Raw genomic sequence first — 20,179 nt, 5'->3', positions numbered from 1 at the left:
AAATGAAACGATTCTGATAAAACGTTGAAAGATGGAGTACCAACATCGTTAAACATATAAGTTTTAAACGATTTTCGTACGAATAATGAACAAATATACTATACGTTGCTTTTGCTATAATAATACGTATTTTAAACTTCTGTATAATGAAATACGCATAATAAACAGAGTAATCATACGAATAATATCCATCCGAAATATTACAGTATATGTGATACGGTTGAATTTTATACTTATACCATTATTAAACGACTTCGACGTTTCATATACGAAATTTATACTGGTGTGTGTTTATTGGGTGAATTGCTTGATGAACTTTTCACGGAGGGCCAGGCAGTTGACGTCCTCAGAATCCACTATTTGAATGTCCACGATCTCCACGCCGTAGTAATCCTCATCAGTGTACTCGGTATTTTCAACCTGGTGTACTTGATTAAATTTAGATTTGCAAACTCTGGATAGATGTCCAGGTTTCTGGCAAGAAAGGCAAACTGTAGACGTAGGTAGTCTGCAAGTGAAGGCTTTGTGGTTTGGATTTCCACACCTGAAACAGTAGGGCTTAGTGAAATCCACCGGAGGAACTTGCTGTTTTGGAGCAGAGTTTGCAATTTTTTTCTTTTTCGATGCGTCAGATCTCTTCTTTTGAGCATTAAGGTAATTAACGGCTGACGCACTGTCACGTATACAAGACGTTTCACGGTCGCAAGTATCCATTGTGAGAGCCGTAGAGAGGGCAGATTCGAAGGTGAGATCTTTGGTTTCAATAAGCCTGCTTTGTATACGAGGCGTAGCAAGGCCAAACACAAACTGGTTACGTAGGGCTTTTGATGTGTGAGCGCCGAATCCACAGTTGGCGCTCATTTTTGTCAAAGCCGTTGCAAATTCTTGAATACTTTCACCAGGTAGCTGTTTGCGCGAATTAAATTTGAAGTTTTCGGCGATTTCTAACACCGGAGGAGCGTACAATTCTTTTAACTTAGCCGCAAGTTCGGCGTAGGACTTCTGATCGACTTGCGTTTCACCAAAAGTATCACACAAAGCATTATAAGCTGTATCGCCGACGAAATGGAGCAGATACACTACTTTATCTGAATTTTCGATTTTCATAATTTTTAAAGCGCCCTCGAATCTGTTCAACCAACGAGCCCAAGACGTCTCCCCCGGGATAAACGGTGTGATATGTAATGCATTTGAAGTCGTAACTGCTACTCCGGTTGCCGCTCCGGCTGCTGGGGCAGGTTGCTGTGGTGCTGACATTTCAGTGACCGATGCAAAAGGTTTACTTTCGGTCTCACTCTCACAATCACTTTCGCTTTCGCTAGTGCTTCCGCCTCCAAGCTTCGCGAAAGATTTGAACAAATCAATATTGGAGAGATTGAGATGAACTTTCCGCACTCACGAGCGCTTGCGAAAACACACACAGCAACAAACAAAAAACTTTTTGGAGCACTAAACACCGTTAAATTTCAAGTTTTTGACACCGAAAATATAAAGAAAATGTTGATCCTCGTCGCCAGTTTGTTGTGTATGTGCAAAATATGGCCGATGCAGGAGAGGAGGATATATGTAACAAAGTGCGAATCTCAAAGATATCATAGATTTATTCTGATGTGTCGAGCACGACAGCCATAATCCGTCTTACCGCGCTCGCGTTGCCGCGCTGCCCGCACGCCCCTGCCCACACATACTCACACACACACATTCTATACACATACAATTCTAAACGCTATCAATACATACCTAACACAGATATCTTTTCAACCAAAGTTAACTCGGTCAACCTTTAGTTTCACTGTCGAAATTATCAATTTTACGGATTCTCCGATTTCTTTACAACGAAACTGAGATATACAAAAGATATCACCGAAGAAAAACTGGTAACATCGGGGTTTGTAGATAAGAAATTATCCCAACGTGGTTAAATTTGATCAAAAGTGAAATGAATGGCAATTACAAACTCAAATTTTGACGAATATATTGTTCCAACCGATAACGCCCCCCCCCCCCCCCTTCCGCCAAAAGCTAGTAAAGCTCGAATATCCCTTATGTTAGATATTTTTTCGCCACGTGCCTGGACGGGATTATTTCATCGTCGGTTTGTCATTTTTCAGACACTGGGCGATCGGAAGGCGGACGAACCAAAACCAAAAGATGCACAAACAGTGCCACTGGAGGGCGATTGGCTTTGCGTAGATCGGACACAAGCACCATAGAAAGGGCCAGGGGCAAGACACTGCGTATGACTATCACGATCGTATCGGTGTTCATTCTTTGTTGGACTCCGTACGTCGCGATGACTTTATGGTGAGCCATAAGATTCACGAGTTCAAAGCAGTTTCTCACAATGAATCGAATTACTCAAGTTAAATTATGACAAAGTATTACCTCAAAAGTAACGTCGATTTTTACGACCTAAAATGACGACATTTCATTCACTTGAATTGGCTTTCTTTTTTTTTTTTATCCATTGGAATGAAAGCACTATAAGTATCGATGAAGAATTTAAAAATATTCTCTCCACATGTTGTTTAAACAAGGAAAATCGTTCATTCAACATCCAACAGACACCACAACACGAGTACCAATAATTTGACTGGTTGAAAAAGATGATATTGTTTCGAATTTCTAAAAAGGATTCAATTTGACAAACGGATATCCTTGTTGCGCGTGAGCAACCGTTTGAACACGTGATTAGATTATAATCGCGGCATGGTTGAATATTGTGCGTTTAATCCCACATGCCAAGATCTGTATCCCAATTAGTGACCTCGTTAGCTGCTCGAGTAATCAATAAATTCGATAAATTCGTTTTCCCGACCTGTCAAATTTACCTGAGATTGTCATCCTGTTCGCAGGTACATGTTCGATAGGGAGAGCGCGATGAGAGTCGACACTTGGCTCCAGGACGCCCTCTTTATCATGGCCGTGGGAAATTCCTGTGCCAATCCCCTGGTCTATGGAAGTTACGTCGTCAACTTCCGACATGAATGTTCGAGGTGTTTGTGCCTCTGTTCAAACACCTCGGAAGCAAATCTTGACGTCAGATTGACCTGTCGAAGCAGGGGAAAATGAAACGACACCGCTGTGTAGAGAGCGGTTGCACTGACGCTCTCTAAAGAAAGAGACATGCACTTCTGATTGGAAGAAACAGGGGAGCATAGCAAGGCTATCAAGTCCTCCAACCCAGTGATAAATTGCAAAACGGACATTCGGAAAGTTATAAGGAATCCTCTTTCGATTTGCGGTGATTTTTGAACTTCTCAACCCGTCCCAAGTGAATTTGTGACTGATCAGTGTGATATGGATTCAAGGATTTCTCCACAGAGAGTTCAAAGTTGACTTTTCAGTGGCGCTAAAACTCAATGGATAATGAATTCAAATTTGGGATGTTAGCTGCGCAATTTCCTTGCGTGTTGACGATTAATGGAAAAACTGTTCACTGTTACATCTTGTATATATATATATGTATATATAGTGTCTATATGGTAAAAATTACGATTACCTAATAAGATTACGTGACTAACGACAGATCCTGTTACTGTATTATAAAGAATGCAAATTCGAAAATTTAGGTGACTTGAAAAATTAACGACGGAGCCAGGAATCGAACCTGGTGTCTAGAGATGCTTTACCGGAGACTTACTCCACTAGACCACCTAGCCGCTTGACTACAATGTCATTAATTTCTCTCATCACCTGTATTCGAAATTTGTTTTGGTTCGTGTGCCGTGCATTTGTAGAAGTTGAAGGAGTCGTCGCAGAGGCTTGTTTGCGAGTGTAACTCATTACACTCCTGTATTAAGCCATTTTTGACCGGACCGGGCCGATCATCAGAGAGATATGAAGAAGTTATATATTTTTACGCGATAAAAATTCGTAGAGAATGCAAATTCGTTATTGTATTATAACATTGGTGGTCACTATTATTCTACAGACAAGGCGCTCACTGTAAGAAACTATTAGTCTTTAATCGGTGTATAATATTTGGCGTCTTTTATGAATATCGTGCCGAAAATCATGAGTGGTTGATTGTTTACGATAAATAGCCTACTTGTTGAAATAATTTTAAAGAATCAGAAACGTTCACTCAATACTTGGGAACATCTCCCGGTGTGATTGAATTTGAGATTTATGATCAAACCGACGAAATATCAGAAAAGCAAATTTACTTCTTTACTATGCACCAAAAACATTTGATATTCAAAAGAGCCAATGTTAGTCGAATTTTTTCAGAAAGTGGTTATAGCCGTCAAATTCAAGCATTGGATTAACTCTGTGAGCTAAAAAATCAACACGCTAATTTCCCGGATTCGTTGCTGCAGTTCGATGATGAAATCTTTTGAATAATGTTGTCGATATTTTAACAACGCAGTTGTTTTTGAGGTGCGGGGCACTTGTTACGCATTTTACCTACGTAGGTACCTAATTCCGATGTACACATATACGTTGTTGATCTCTGTTAGTTGAATTAACGAACTATCCGGTATTCTGATGATAAGAGTGGAATAAAATTTATGGTCTTGAAGATGGATCGTGACCCATGTACTGTGGTTTTATCGCAGCTTACCTGTATTTTGAAAAATGGAAGCAGCTAATATAAAAACGATGGGCGCAACCATTTTCAAAGCCTATTAAGTCATTCTGACAGATTTCTCCCTCAACTCGATTGTCTTATTCATGTTGGAAGATTTTAACATATCTAATATTTATGTCATATCCTTCACTAAGGCATCACAGACCTGAGAGTTTTTGTGTCAATAATATCTTCTGTAAGCTGATTGTGAATGTCTTAACGATTTCACGACGTTTTGTATTTCGTTATAATAAGAATTTGCTGTACATATGATGTTGATTATGTATGATGAATAAATTTGAAGTACATCATGCGTTTTAAGGAAGACAAATCTTCTAATCTTCAAATGGAATTTAAAACCAGGTATATCGAAACATTGATTGATACACCATGGTTATAAGAAATTGAATCTTGATTAGATTTCACCGCAGGTTCGGAAAGGTTTCAGAAGCTTCTAAGGGATTCAATTAGTGATGTCAAGTGATTTTGAAAACCGTTACACGAATACATAGATTTTAAAAAAATTCGAAGCGGATGGAAACTGTTTTCCGTAAATTCAAAAGATTCCCCAACATCGGATTTCGAAAAATTTCAGAATTCAACCTGATTTCTTAATACTTTATCGAAATACAAATAGCCCACGGAATTCAAAGTAATTTCTACAATATTCCAACTATTTGAGGGATCTTTTCAAAATTTCAGGTATCTCAAGTGCTTTTAAAAGGCCCTCCTTGATAATTTGCATCAACGTTTGACTGGTTTTTAGTTTCTGGGCAGTCAACAAGTGACCATCGGTCGGTCAAGAAGTCTAAAAATTTTCAGATACCGTCGATGCAAGTAATTGAAGCTGAGCCAGCTTACGGTACGTATGTCTAACATCTTTCGTGACAGACCAAAGTCAGAGTAGGAGGAGTGCTGGTTGGTAATCTTGGCAATTGAATATTATTTGCGGGTAAAAAAAGACACAGATAGTTGTTTCGTCGGTAATTTCACATTTTTTATGTTCGCACAACGTCACGAGATAATGGCCGACATTGACGTCAGTCAGTTGACCAGTTGACCGAGCCGTTATTGCAGAAATCATACTTACCGGCTATTCTTCGAAGCGTCGGTAATTTGTCATTCAATTTTTTCATCTCACGTCGACTTCCAAAAAGCTGGCTCGCTTGAATAGAATTGAATCGGTACCTTACTAATGGTAATTGAAGAATTGCCGGTAGCGAACCTGATGAAAAGAACAAGCGATGTAAAAAAGTTCGGAGAATCCATTTCGTTGCTACAATTCCAGTCGTCTGGAATATTAGTTTTATAGTGGAAATTGTGATTGTTTATGCGTCTGACAATATGGATTTAGAAGTTGCCCATTTCCAATTCATTACTTATCATAAACAAAGAACGTTCCATCTCAGAAGTCGAAAAACCGGAAAGTTTCACCACAAAGCATTTTTTTTTCTTCTTCAGCTTTAAGTTTGCACCAGTTACACTGCGTGCCGCAGAATTCAACGTGTTTCGCGAGAATGGTTCCAGTGTAGCCATTTTATAATATTGTGTATCATACTTGAATATATGCCTAATAACTTCTCCGAATGTTATTATCTCGTTACCTTTCCGTCCCTCCGAAATAAAGTTGTGCATTTTGTAGGTTTTTACAGCGGTGTTACCCCTTAACTGATGTACATTGACACCGAACTGAGTTTCTGTGATCAAAATAGGATCATCACCAACGCGTGAAATGAACGCTTGACTGAATATCTATTGTCACCAATTACATACTTTGCGCTACCGATTTTTTACACTGCATGGTGTGCTTATAACTGCTAAAATTAGCATTCTTTCAGTGATAAATCTACAAGCTGCTATAATTTTTTACGGAAATTAACAATTTGCCACGAAAAACTATGCATATATACAATTTTGTAGAAAAAAGTACGAAATGTTCCAATATAAGTAAAAATTCGTAGTGGTAGAAATTTTCATCAGGGTTGAGTTACACTGATTTTATACAAAGTTATATAGTGTGTCTTCTCTGGTCCATCACTGCACCACGCCACCCGACCAACACCCACACCGATAGGACTCTCCATTATCGCCGCTTTATCTCCGAGTTGGACTGTACAGGCATCAAATTTCCTGCTACTCTACATGATGTGAAAAAGCTTGAGAGATTGAATAATTTGCGAATCAATGTATACGGGATAGAATCTCAAACTTTTTCAGATCATGCAAAATCGAATAAAAGCGTCATCGTGCCAATTTATTTGAGCGATCATTTGAGTACCGCGAACTTTGACACGATTCATCTTCTGATGGTTGAGAGTAACCCAGAAAATGATATGGCTCGCGAGTTAACACCAAGATTCCACTTTGCTTGGATCAAAGATCTTTCGCGATTGGTGAGCAAACAATTGTCTAATCATCATGGTCGACCGTTTTTATGCGACAGATGTTTGTGTCACTTTACCGTGAAACATGCCTACGACAATCATCGGCAAGATTGTATTATGCTAAATAAAGCACGCATGGATTTTCCCGAGTCGAAAGATTTAGGATTTTCAAATTTTCAGAACAAGGGTACCGTCCCGTTTGTCGTTTACGCCGATCTCGAATGTATATTAGAGTATATACCGCTTGACGAATTCCAAAATCACGTTTCAACCCGTAAAACACGTGAATTTCAAAAGCATATCCCGCACAGTGTAGCGTATTATGTACATTGCGCGTACGATGAGACTTTATCGGAGTTCCACAGTAAACGTGGCGTTGATTGCATAGATTGGCTCATGCAGCAGCTTGAAGATTTATCGATCAAAGTAGAGTCACGCGTCAAAAACATAATTCCGATGGAGTCTCTTACCCAAGTGCAACACGATCGTCACATGCGCTGTTAACTACCGTCTCTCGTTCCAAAGCTACCGTTTAATTCTATTCTACCGAAATGTTTGTGAACAATTATTGCTTACTTTATTAGCTACCGCTGTCGATACCATTTCGTTTGCCTGTCTCAACACTGTAACCTTCTCGACAATATATGATCGATTGACCTGTTCATTTTTCCTGACTTGAGTTTATTCTTCGTTTCATTATAGTCTTTAATTCTGTAATTATTGTTAGCTGCCTTGAATACCGCCGCTCTACCAGTTCGTGTGAGTACCTGAGCCTAGCCAGCCATACAACGGGTTCTCTAATTATTTTTCGTACGTTTTCGTGTTATTTTTCTTGATTCGTATTATTGTTTGAAAATCGGCGCTAACGCGTCTGGCGCCCAACATAATTGATTTTGTTATAGTTTAATGTTCCAAATAAGTGGAGAATCGCGCCAAAGTGTCAACGGTAGGTCCTCATCTGAGGGTAACAGAATTTAGCGTTACAAGCTACGTTGGATGAACTATCGACTTATTATATTTTCAGTAGCAAATCGTCAATCTCAATACAAATCATGAGCACGTTCAACTATGAGACAAATTCGTTCTCGTACCAAATAAATAAATAAATTATGGATGTATAGTGGTAAAAAAAAAGAAATAAGATGTAAAAATAAATTATTAAAAAAAAAAACACTCATTCATCCATCCATTCACTCTCAAGATTAAAACAATGAATAAATAAATCAAAGGTGTATAAATAAAATGGTAAATGGAAATCATTAAAAAAATTATTCATTCGTCCATCCATTCATTCGCAAGATGTAAAAATACACTCCCCACACACAAAATATTCACGTAAAAACGTCTTAGTTCTCTTCCCATTCCATTTCGTGCTATTGCGAGTCTATTCCACCTCCTCAAGTCTTCGGCCACCTTTGCTTCTTTACGTCCATCCAACTTTTGTTCTGTCTGTCGTCGTCGAAGTCTGTTTCGTAATGTTCGTTTTAGTAGATGTATATTTCACTTCATGTTATTTCACCAGGAAAAGAGAAAGACGAACCATGACTACCGGACACTCCGTTATTCGTACGGCGTCTTATCGTCGAATACTTCAGGATATCAGACTTCATTTTTGTCGTCCGTGGCTTTACACGATTCGGATTGAACATTCCAGTACAAGGTCTCACTACGAATTCTCAGCAGTAAACATTACGAAGTATCTTAGAATTCTTCAAACATTTTCAGAATAATTCAAACTATTACAAAAGCGATAAGGAATTTTTTTTCAGAAACTGTTCGAAAACATGGTATTCTTCTGAATGATTTCGAGAAAAATTATTATTAATTTTCCGAAAATTATTTTCGGTCTGTTATGTGTATTGTTATCGGCATAATGGTTTTCATCAATTTTATTCCTTGTTTTATGAGTTTTGTTGACTCTGTTATTTGTTATTTTTCCGACACGCTCTGCATTATAACTATTATTCTCAAGCATTTTTGTCAATACCTTGACGTTCCTATGAATCTAGACGTTTATCAATTAAACCTTTAATAACTGATGGTTTGATTTTTTAGACTGGTGCGAGTTCCAATTCAATTGTAAATATATTCCCAACCGCGTCGGATTAACATACCGATCAATCGCAAGTTTATCAATATGTTGAGAAAATTAAATTTGCCATAATTTTCAAGTTCCACTACGAAGCTTCAGTTTTCGTTCGTCAAATTTCTACGTATTTTTTGTACGTCGCGATGGGGTGACTTATTCTTTTTACTACCTCTGTTTCCAAGAAATCCCATAGTCATATCAGCGATTGCTGAACCGACGGGTGAATCCGTTGCACTTCCCTTTATTTGTTTATCAAAGATTAAGTTATAAGTAAAGTAAATGATAAATAACTTATACGTGTGAATATTGTGAGTAACGATTGTGCGATCACTGTCCTTGAAATTGTCATCTCTCCCTGTTATAAAATCTTCAATATCACAAATAATATCTGTTGACGGGAGTTTATCTTTTTCGATCAGATCACAAAACGAGCAGCACCAAGAGAGAACTCTGCTGATGAACAAGAAAATAAAAAAGAACTCAGCGTTCTAACAATATGCAAGATCGGATGGTCGAATCCGTAGTCATCGATAGCGAATTGTTATTCTGGTCCTTTAGTTGTTACTTGTTAAAGCATAGAATACTGGTACAAATTAACGTGCGAGAAAAAATTCGAAGTGGAAAACGATACTAAGACAAATACGAATAATGAAAATACAAATAAGGAATTTAATAAAAAAATAAAAAAATAAACCAACTCAGTAAAACGTTTTAGAATGAATTATATTCAAACAAGTAACAGTGAATTGCCATAAATCAAAGGCAAAAAAAAATGTTACCAAATTCTGGGAAAATTTGGCCCGCATTCTGAAAATTACAAAAATTCATGAAATTAGCGCTACCACTATCTTATAATCGGAAGTCAAGAGATAGCAAAAAATTGTGTCACGTCTCCATCGGATGATTGCGTTTTTATCTAATTGCAAATGAAATTCCAATCGATTCAGCAGTTTTTTCCTTATTCGGCATTCACGTGACACTAAAAGAAGTTTCGAAAGTCTCGTGACATGTCTCGAAGAGGTAAAAGTTGGAACAATTTCTGGATCATTCACATTAAATGGCTTTTTATTCACCCAACTTGCATTCAAGTGCATGAAGTCGTTTCCCGGAAATATATTGATACAACATTTTCCGCATTTCTAAAGAATGCCAGGAAATGGTCCAGTGAACGATGCAACTTGTTTCCAACTCGGTGATAATTTTATTTCGAAAATACGTTTCCTACGATGGTTAATATATCGGATTCATGGAATTTACGTCGGAGTCTGGATTTTGGATACGAAACGATTTTAGAAATTACGAGCGACGGTAATTTCTCACCGTGATGCTCAATGGTCCGATAAGCCCAAAATTAATCGAATGTCACCACCTCGCCTGGCTTGCCCGCTATTTCACCGGTAATTAACCACATCGCGCTGATGCCACTAAAGTGACTGAATATTGATAAACATCACAAATTACGATCACTTATTCAAGCAAACTTTCAGAGAAATACAGCAGTTCGAATTGGAGTTTCTTTCCTCTATCATATAAAACTCACTGTCAGCAACTCAACACCTTTCAAAATTATTCAATTAATTCGAAAAAAAACACACATTCTTATGTACGCAAAGCAGTTCTTCTGCATGAATTGAAACAAAATCATTGTTTAATGCTCATCATATTTTTTACTCTTATATCTTTATTGTTTCGTTGTTTTTAACGAAGAATCATCCGCACGTTTTAAATTGTAGTTGCTTGATATTTTCCACAAGAGTTTATCGATTAGTTTCAACTCATCTTGGATTGTGATACCTGTACATAATTTAAACATTATTCGAGGCTTACAATGTCCGACCCGTCCTTAATTATTGTTATTTTGTTTCCAATATATACATGCACATGATTAGCAAGCTGTTCATTTCTATTTAGTAAATTAGTTGGTCAAAGTGATTTATGAAAAATCGTTATCCCGCATTTTTAGGATCTTCTGAAATTTAACCATTAAAGAGAGAAACAAAAAAAAAAAAAAAAAAAACAAACAAACTCATTGAACTTGCTCTAAAATTGCACAACAATGAATATTGCCCCGATGTTTCTTTACATTAACGTAATTTTTATTTCTCTATCTGTCTCTTTCTCTCTCTTGTCAATGATATTTTTTCGCGAGACTGTATTGCCACACTTTTTATGCATATGCATACTTAGTATGTGAAATTTTTCCCAGTGACCAAAGTCTGGCAGGTCGCGTTCGCGGAAACGAAACTGGGTTCAGGTAATTAGAATTGTTAATTGAGTTCTGTAATGGAAACCTCGTTAATAGGTCGCAGAATAGGTTGACGGAGGAATTCTCGAATAATATCACCCAGCCACCAGAGCCTCTCTCTATAATGTTTTATAATACACCAGCCCACCAGGAACTGTGGTTTATTATCGCACGTTGTCGAGTTTCGAGTTTCCAGTTTTCAGCTTACAGTCTCGAGTTCCCAGTTACAAGTTTTCCCTTTCTTGCAAAAAGTCTCACCATTCGGAAGAGCTTTGCACGTCTATTTAATCTGATTGATCTAAATTAATTTTTTTATACCGGAACCTCGACCGAATTTGTGTGGCTTCATTTTTTTTACCCTAGAATCTCGATCCGTGCCACTCTGGCGATTTTTTGGCGATATTGTCACACATATTGGAAGACTCTGTAATTTTTTCAGCAAAAAAAAGGGACCTTTTTGAATAAAAATAATAATTTCTTCCTTTTTTGGTAAAAAATCAGCGTTACCGGAACGTAAAAATTTTTTCAAAAATTCCTCTCGAAAGCTAACAAAAACTACAACTTTTATGCAGAGTCATTTTTTTCAGTTACTTCAAGTTTCCGAGATATATTCGTTTGAAAAAAAACGGCAATTTCTCAAATAATGTGATAGATATTCTTATACGTATAGAATTGTCGTCGAAGCGTTGAGATGGACGTCAAAGTTTTGAAATGAAGTAAAAATACACAACGCAATCGATCATTCTACTCACAGCTAAATTTACCTGCAAGTATGAGATCGACGGATGTGGAACCATATAAATTTATGTACCTTGTACATTTACCCGGAAAAAGTTTATCCGCAAGGTTCACCGTAGCAGCGAATTGCTGGGAAATGTTTAAACCTTAATTGCAGGTCTCGGACGAAAAACCAAGCACCCTGGATTTCCCTCCCAGGGAAGGTTTGTTACCCTCCCACCTGTTGACAGTCGTTTTTACATGAAAATGATCATCGATTCTAGTAAGAGAGAAACGAAAACGAGAAGAAAAGATCGAATCTGTACGGTGTAAAGGTAAACAATGAAGAGAGTCACGTCAGGCGGTTGCGACGTTGCTTGTGCGCTCCGTTTTCATTTCCTCCGCAAACTTCTTTGATCCTTATAAACAACGTGACCATCATGAGCGAGTCTCTATTGTCTGGTTCCGATGGCGTTCAAAGGTTCGGTCGATCATCGGAAGATTCGCTCTCTATTTATCCAGTTAAATGTCATCGTCTGCGTCTTGCTAAACAGGTCAGTGGATCGCTATTGTCACGGGAATTATGCATTCTGGTTCTTTACGGCCTCTATGCCTACGGGACATTCCGTGACACCTGGATCAAGATTCTACTTCGATGTTTCAGATTGGTTTTATACTTTTTTTTTTTTTTTTGTGAAAGTACATACGAAAATCGTGATCGAAATTATTTTAGAATTTTTCGACCCAGCGTATCTAAAGTATGATTTAAAAACTTGAGAAAAAAAACGACGTTTGGAAATTTGAAAAACTTCAGAAAAATCAGATCAAGTATAATTAAATCATTGACGCCTGTTAGAATACAGCGATTTCATAACTTCGGGAGGTAAATAAGCAAAATAAGAAAAAATTGTTATTATCTACAATTATATATTTGTAGACATATATACTTCGATATATATTTCGATAAAAATGTAAAAACTATTGGCTCCCTTCATATTCAGATGCGTGCCGTTATTCGTAAAATGATCACGTTAAATGAAGATTTGTTCGGGAAAAGCATTGGCTTCACTTCGTTTCCGTCAATTACTTAATTTGATTTACGGACTTGCCATAAAATATTGGTGAGAACATATATTTCTTTGCCAATAGCAAATCTCATAATTCTTATATAAGAAAGTTTCTCGCAATGAGAGATAGAATTTTGCATGATGGATATAAATTCTGCACCGAGGGAAACAATTTTTTGTATAATTGGGTCAGTGGCGAATAAATCGAGTCAGCTATACCCGGCTTGTTAATTTGATGAAAAATTGATTGAAAGCGGTATTTGAACTGTTTCATTCTGCATGTAACATCATATTACGAGTAATTTATTGTTATATCCACGCGCTATGCATTCCGTCAAGTAATTTAATTTCGTTAATCATTATCTGCGTGAGTATGATTAGTTTGGAAAAATTGAAGTATCGATCACAAACTCGCATATTTGCACAAAACCTGTAATTTAGCGTAGTGGTTCTAGATCGGTGACTAGGATGAGCAAGTAGGATGTCAGCGTCCCCGATTGCAAGTCCGTTGGGAGTGGGGCATTCTTTAAAAAATTGAAAACGTGATTTCTTTGGAACACAACTACTGCCCAGTGATCCGTGTGTAATTAAGAGCGTATTTGGTAAATCACAATTGCCGTAATTATAAAACAACCTTTAAGTTTGTTTCCGATCACCGATGTCAAATTTTACAATTTTCTGCTCGCCTGGAATAATTGTTCGTTTATTTTCAAGGTATCTTCGTAGATTTACAGAACATAGAGATTTTTTCGTTAAACATTCATTCGTTCGAATTAAAATGCCTCACGGTACGGTAAACCAAATGTATTTGTCAAGATAAAGGAATATCAATTTATAGATGAATTTTCTAGTTTGATTATGGTGTAGTAAATGGTTTGCGCTATTGTTTAAAATGTTTGAAATTTGCCTTCTACATTTAGACGAAGATTATCCGAAATCCGGATCAGGGATTCAGCTGAAATTCTCTTAGGGATATTTTTGTATCCCAAAATATGAAGCTGAAAATCTGTAGTTTCATCCATTGGTTTTCGTTCAATGTTTTCGAAAATTTGCATCACAATACGAATTATCATAATATTATTGTTGGAATTTACTATAAACGTATAGTAGAGGTACAGCGACCATGCACGGTCCGTTGAAGACTAAATTGATTGTCGTAACGACATGGGGACGTGGTAGTAACCATACGTGCAAAGTAAGGCGATCGTATTACCGTGGTCAGAAGGAATCGTTTTACGTTGAATCAGTACTCGTCTAATTCGGAGGCGATTTGAAACGGGGAAATTCGGATCACTGTAAGTCCTACGCTCCAACCACTACACTGCGGTGCGACGTTTGAGATTAATGGAATTATTTATACAAAAATTCATAAACGAACAATTGTGAGTGCTTGCGCCGAATTTGTAGTGCAAGTGTAAAGATCAGCGAAGTTACCTAGATTTATAATATCACACACGACGACGATGATACACTTAACGTTCTGCTACTTTTTACCGCGACGATTTTAGGTTCTTCTAAAATCCGCGAGATGAAATCACATGAATTCGTAAAGACGGGAAATCAAACACCAATAGATATTGGGTATTTGATACAATTTTTGAACTTGTATTTTTTAATCCTTTTATTTATCCACTCTCAATTGAATTCATTATTTTCTTTTGCAGTGTAAAAGATGCTCTACGCGTCGCAGGACTAACAAACCTAGCTTTTTAGTTCGAACACACACATGAATAAATAACAAAGTACACGCACAAGTATAAATAAAAATATCAAACGACGAGCGATAAGGGTATTAAAAATGACGTAGATTGTGAGGAGAAACTTGTCAGTGAAATCAGATTTGTACGATATAGGTATTTAGGTGATGTATACATATATATACATATAATACGAGACGGTGAAGATATTTAAAAACGAATAAAAGGTCGCTAGTGAAATCTTTTTTTCTCTGTACTATGTTTGGTTTAGGATTGTTACCTTATCAAGATTCACGTTTCATCTCACCGACTTCAAACGCATGTTATTATACTGAAGTACGTAGTATCTACTGAGCCTTCGCTCTTCTTGATCCGATTGCAAGCTCGTCTCTCTCTCCATCTCTGTCTCTTATCCTATTTCAAATATAAATCGTCTCATTACGTTCAATTCTTTGGTACATAGTTCCCTCTGTTACATGCACATAATAACTTCCAAGAGTACCATCATGGCAATCGATGCTATAATATTATAGTTATTATTGAGGATAAAATACAGCAATTATTTCCAGCTACTCGATTTCGCAAAATGTGGAAAATTGAACTACTTTTTCTCGGTAGTGTATCGGGTGCTGTTTTACTCGGTTACCGTTAAAAACGACAAGTACAAAGGCTGTTCGGTAACCATGACTACTAAAAATAAAATAGACATTTTCACCGGAACGGAGTCGAGGGTGCATTGCTATCGAACCCCCGTTCGAGTCACCGACGCGCGACGCATCGAGCACATGTTCTGAAAATCGCTGCGTTTGCGTACCGCGTCGGTACGCGGGTGCATAAAACGGGGAAAATTGAACCAATTTCCTTCAATGACCCCGAACATCTCTGCCGAGCAACGCTGGCGGACGTAGAGACACTTGTTGGAACGGCGCGAATCGAGTGGCGGGAAAGTTTCTAAAGTTTCGGCGCGCTTCGTTTAAACGTGGATCCAGCTGCGGTCGCGGTTTGCTTAATTGTAGAGCCATAAGTCAGCTCTGCTTGAGGAGAGTTTTCTGCGCGAACTGCGCCAATAAATCGACTACCTTGCCGATTTAACGCACCCTTGATACGAAAATAATCATACAAACCGTACCGAGCGACTAACCGTCGGTGCATTTTCGTCCGAACTCGAGACCTGTTGATATCGTTGCAATCGAGAACGAGTTAAACGTCCGCAAGAAAATTAAGATGGAGGAACAACGGTTTGTATTAAATAATCTCATGTGTGTGTACGTAATTTTGGAATGTTGCGTTTGCAGTTGTCACTTTCGACTTAGAATTGGGGCGATTCGTTGTGCTTGATTGCCAACTATTTCATTTGTTACCCAACGTCCGAATTTTCAAATCGCTAGATCCAACTATTTTTCGTTCCTCGTAACTGGTAGTTAAGCAAACGGTGGTTAGAGTCTACCCGTCGAATATGTCAAGCGACGGAGACGTGCTTCGGTAATTGATCGACTTTTCCTGTTTCTGTATTGAAAAACTCACATGGAACAAGTTACGTTGGAATTGGATAAACGAATGGACTTTGGTTCAGGGTTAATCGATGTTGCAGGTTTTTAATTTTTTTGATATTGTTGCGCCACTTCAAAAAATTCGAAAAAATTTCTGAATATGGAGGAGTATAAAAGACATTCTCTGTCAAAATTCAGTGAGTGACACCTTTGAAAAAGGGTTAAAAAAAAAAAATTTAACTTTCTTTTTTTCGCTAAAAATTGGTTTTTCGTTTCAAAATCGTGATCACATTTTTTTTCACACCTTAGACTCCTAAGAATTAGGAGAAAACTCATCATTGATTAATTTTGAATTGTATTATAAAAATAAAAATAAAATCTAAAAAACAGATTTTTTTGAAAATCTCGAAAACCGTTTGGGTTAAAGAGCTAAAAATTTAGGTGAATTATTTTTATTCGACACCAAATCGATCCTCCAAGTGCGAGTCAAAAAAGCCGCAGGGGCAGATTTCCCATATTAACCCGGCTATACCCTTTAACGCAAAATATGTTTTTCGAATTTTTTGATGTTAAGGTTCACGCGATTTATTTTTATAACTTCTCAAATTCTAGTTTCGGTGGAATATCATCGAGGTACACTCGTTAAATTGTTGTCAGGAAATATCTAATATGGAAAAATTGACCTTAATTTCTTGCAAGCAGTTTTCGTTTATGCAAGATACTAGACACATTTAAAATACAATATCTTGATCGTCAACATATAATTACACCAAAGTTTCAAATTGAAGCATTTTTTTTTTCAAGATAATCGATACCAAAATGTCAGGTTCGAGCTTTACAGGAAACATGTTCTCATTTTTCGTTTCGTGACGTACGGATCTCGTTAATTGTAAGACGTTGTTTTACTTGGCGCCTAGGAGATATCAGAAAATTTTGCATTCACCGATTTTTACGCGTCTTTTATGCGTCTCTTATGGATTTTCGCGGTGTTTTTTGGTCAAAATCAATCGACGCATTGCACAATCTACTTCATTTATTCTAAACGCAAATCCGTCTGTCGACGAAATACCGCGTACAAAGAATACCAACTTACACATCTTCGTTTGCGAGTAACCGTACTTCGTATAATATTCTGTTTCTTGTAATGTTAATCAATTTTCGGTATACCGAAACTCTTAAAAACTTTTTTAAGACTTTTAATTTTTGAAGCGTCAACGAGACTAGATGCCACGAAAGTTGTACCAGATTATATTGTTTCGATTATTGTTGTTGATTGATATGCAATTACTAATAAAAATTTCTACTTTCATTAGAAAGGAATATCGCTTAACTCCAGACCGAACATTTTGCCATCGATTATCTCTAAGAAAATGATCAAACGCGAGATTTCGCTTGGAGTGTACGTGAACGATAAAATATTATCAAAAAAAAAAAATTACTGCAAAATTGGTGCACTATAGGCATAACACCTCGAAGAATCGGTTGCAGATAATTGAAGGTAATTTATCCGTCCTCGACGTTTTCTGAATGAAAATAGGTGAATGTACCGTAGGGTGTTTCAAAAAAAACAAAATTTTTTTTTTTCTTATGGTGTCCAAAAATTGATAGTATACCTGAAAAAAAAAATTTCAGCGCCAATATGAGCTCTTAATATCAATAGTAAGGTTTGCCTCTATCCATTTCTATATTTTCCATTTAAATAACACGGGAAAATTTTTTTTTCATTTGTAAATTTTTATTACTTTGGAACGGTTCATCATAACGACAATCTAGAAAAAGAGATTTGTAGGAAATTTCACGCTCTACAAGAAACGTCTGAAGATCAAAGTTCTTCAGATCAACCGTTTCAAAGATATCTGCGATCAAAAATAACACTAATCAAAAATTTCAAATATATTCCAGTAAAACTACAAAAAAATATCATATGCCCTATTTATACTGTTTTTTATGTAAAATTACTTTAATTCTGTTAACCTGAGACTGTAAACTTTTTTTTTTGCTAATTAATTCAATACTTAACTCACAAAAAGCACAAATACATAAATATAAAGGTTAAAAATATCACATAAATGATTTTTGTGCCTTTTGTGAGTCAAGTATTGAAATAATTAGCAAAAAAAAAAAAGATTACAGTCTCAGGTTAACAGAATTAAAGTAATTTTACTTGAAAAATAATATAAATATGGCATATGATATTTTTTTGTAGTTTCATTGGAAAATATTTGAAATTTTTGATTAATGTTATTTTTGATCGCTGATATCTTTGAAACGGTAGATCTGAGAAACTTTGATCTTCAGACGTTTTTTGTGAAGCGTGAAATTTCCTACAAATCTCTTCTTGCAGATTGTCGTTACGCTGAACTGTTCCAAAGTAATAAAAATTCAAAAATAAAAGAAAAATTTTCCCGTGTTATTTAAATGGAAAATAAAGAAATGGATAGAAGCAAACCTTACTATTGATATTAAGAGCTCATATTGGCGCAAAATTTTTTGTTTTTAGGTATAATATAAATTTTTGGACACCATAAGAAAAAAGAAAATCTGTCTTTTTTTGAAACACCCTAACGTACCTCTATGGAACGCTTGAGGAAACTAGCATGTGAAAAACTGAACGAAAATTTCTCCTAAACTGTGACATGGAAATATCAAAAAAATATTTGTCCTGCATAGTTTCGAGTTCTTAATGTAATTCAATCTTTCTATCGAATTCGTTCACTCAGAAAATAGATAAAATGCAAATATTGAAAAACAACTTTTTTTTTATTACTCGTGTTATAATTGCTGGCGACACCTAATACTTGGCATGAACAAGTGTTTCGGTATGAGAGTATTCCGGACCAATTTTAAACGTGATCCCCGTACGAGACGACGCGCCACTCTAAACCGATTACGATGTAATTAGTACCCTCGAGGTCTCTCTTGAGTGGAGGAAAAAAATAAAAATCGCGTGGCGCAAGATCGGGGCAATAAGGAGGGTGTGGAATCGGTTCAAACTTCAGCTTTCTCATTGCCTCTTCAGTTGCGCGCAAGGCGTGTAGACGAGCGTTGTTATGTCGCAAGATTATTAACTCCAGGCTGCCTCTAAGTCGACAAACTCGACATCGGAGGTGTTTTAGAGACTCTAAACCTTGCAATCAATAATCTTGCAACATGACAACGCTCGTCCACACACCTCGCGCGCAACTGAAGAGGCAATGAGAAAGTTGAAGCCTGAAACCGATTCCACACCCTCCTTATTCCGTCGATCTTGCGCCTCACGATTTTTATTTATTTCCTCTACTCAAGAGAGATCTTGAGGGTACTGATTACACCTCGGACGATGAGGTGAAAGGAAATATCAAGTCCTGGATTCGGGAAAAGTCGGAAGAATTTTTCAGCGACAGAATGAAAAAACTTGTTACACGTTCGGAGAAACGTGTTAGTCTTAACGGTGATTACGTTGAAAAATAAATAAATGATTTTCAGAATTAAGTATTGTACTTTGATTTACTTTAACCGAACTTGTTATTTCTTTTTGTTCGCGTTCTACAAGCATGTGTGCAATACTTTTTCGTCTACTCTTGTACTTCGGGTGGTTGAAGTTTAAAACACTTCAAACCGAAGTTGCAATTTTTTCTGTTGTAAAAATTTTATCCAATTTTCGCAGATTCGGATGATAGTGAACTGCGAAAAAAATCTGGAAGAAATTATTTCCCCGTAAAAATCGGCGAAAAATAATTAAAATCATCAATAACCAAAGAACGCTTTGATTCTTAAACGTTTAAAGTTCGGTTTCGATAATATAGCCGAAATAAAATTTTGAACATCCGCTTCGCTTTGTTCTCGTTCGTGGTTAGAAAAATATTGTTATTTATTATTATTTATTAATAATATTATCACTCAGCCTTCACGCTATTTACAATTTTCAAAGATTCACC

The 20,179-nt window shown here is 36.8% G+C and overlaps 1 protein-coding gene across 1 annotated transcript in view; it reads left to right on the top strand.

The window, feature by feature from the left end:
- Positions 1-4,818, top strand: part of LOC124304132 (adipokinetic hormone/corazonin-related peptide receptor variant I-like) — a 36,357-nt gene extending 31,539 nt beyond the window's left edge. The window contains exons 6-7 of the mRNA XM_046762186.1: positions 2,112-2,304; positions 2,856-4,818. Coding sequence (XP_046618142.1) covers positions 2,112-2,304; positions 2,856-3,072 — 410 coding nt within the window. The 3' untranslated portion in view covers positions 3,073-4,818. The remainder of the gene's footprint in view (positions 1-2,111; positions 2,305-2,855) is intronic.
- Positions 4,819-20,179: the final 15,361 nt, after the last annotated feature.

Source organism: Neodiprion virginianus, chromosome 4, assembly GCF_021901495.1.
Source record: "Neodiprion virginianus isolate iyNeoVirg1 chromosome 4, iyNeoVirg1.1, whole genome shotgun sequence".
In the NCBI taxonomy this organism is placed as follows: domain Eukaryota; kingdom Metazoa; phylum Arthropoda; class Insecta; order Hymenoptera; family Diprionidae; genus Neodiprion; species Neodiprion virginianus.
The sequence above is the reverse complement of the archived record's forward strand: the minus strand, read 5'-3'. Positions and strand labels throughout refer to the sequence as shown.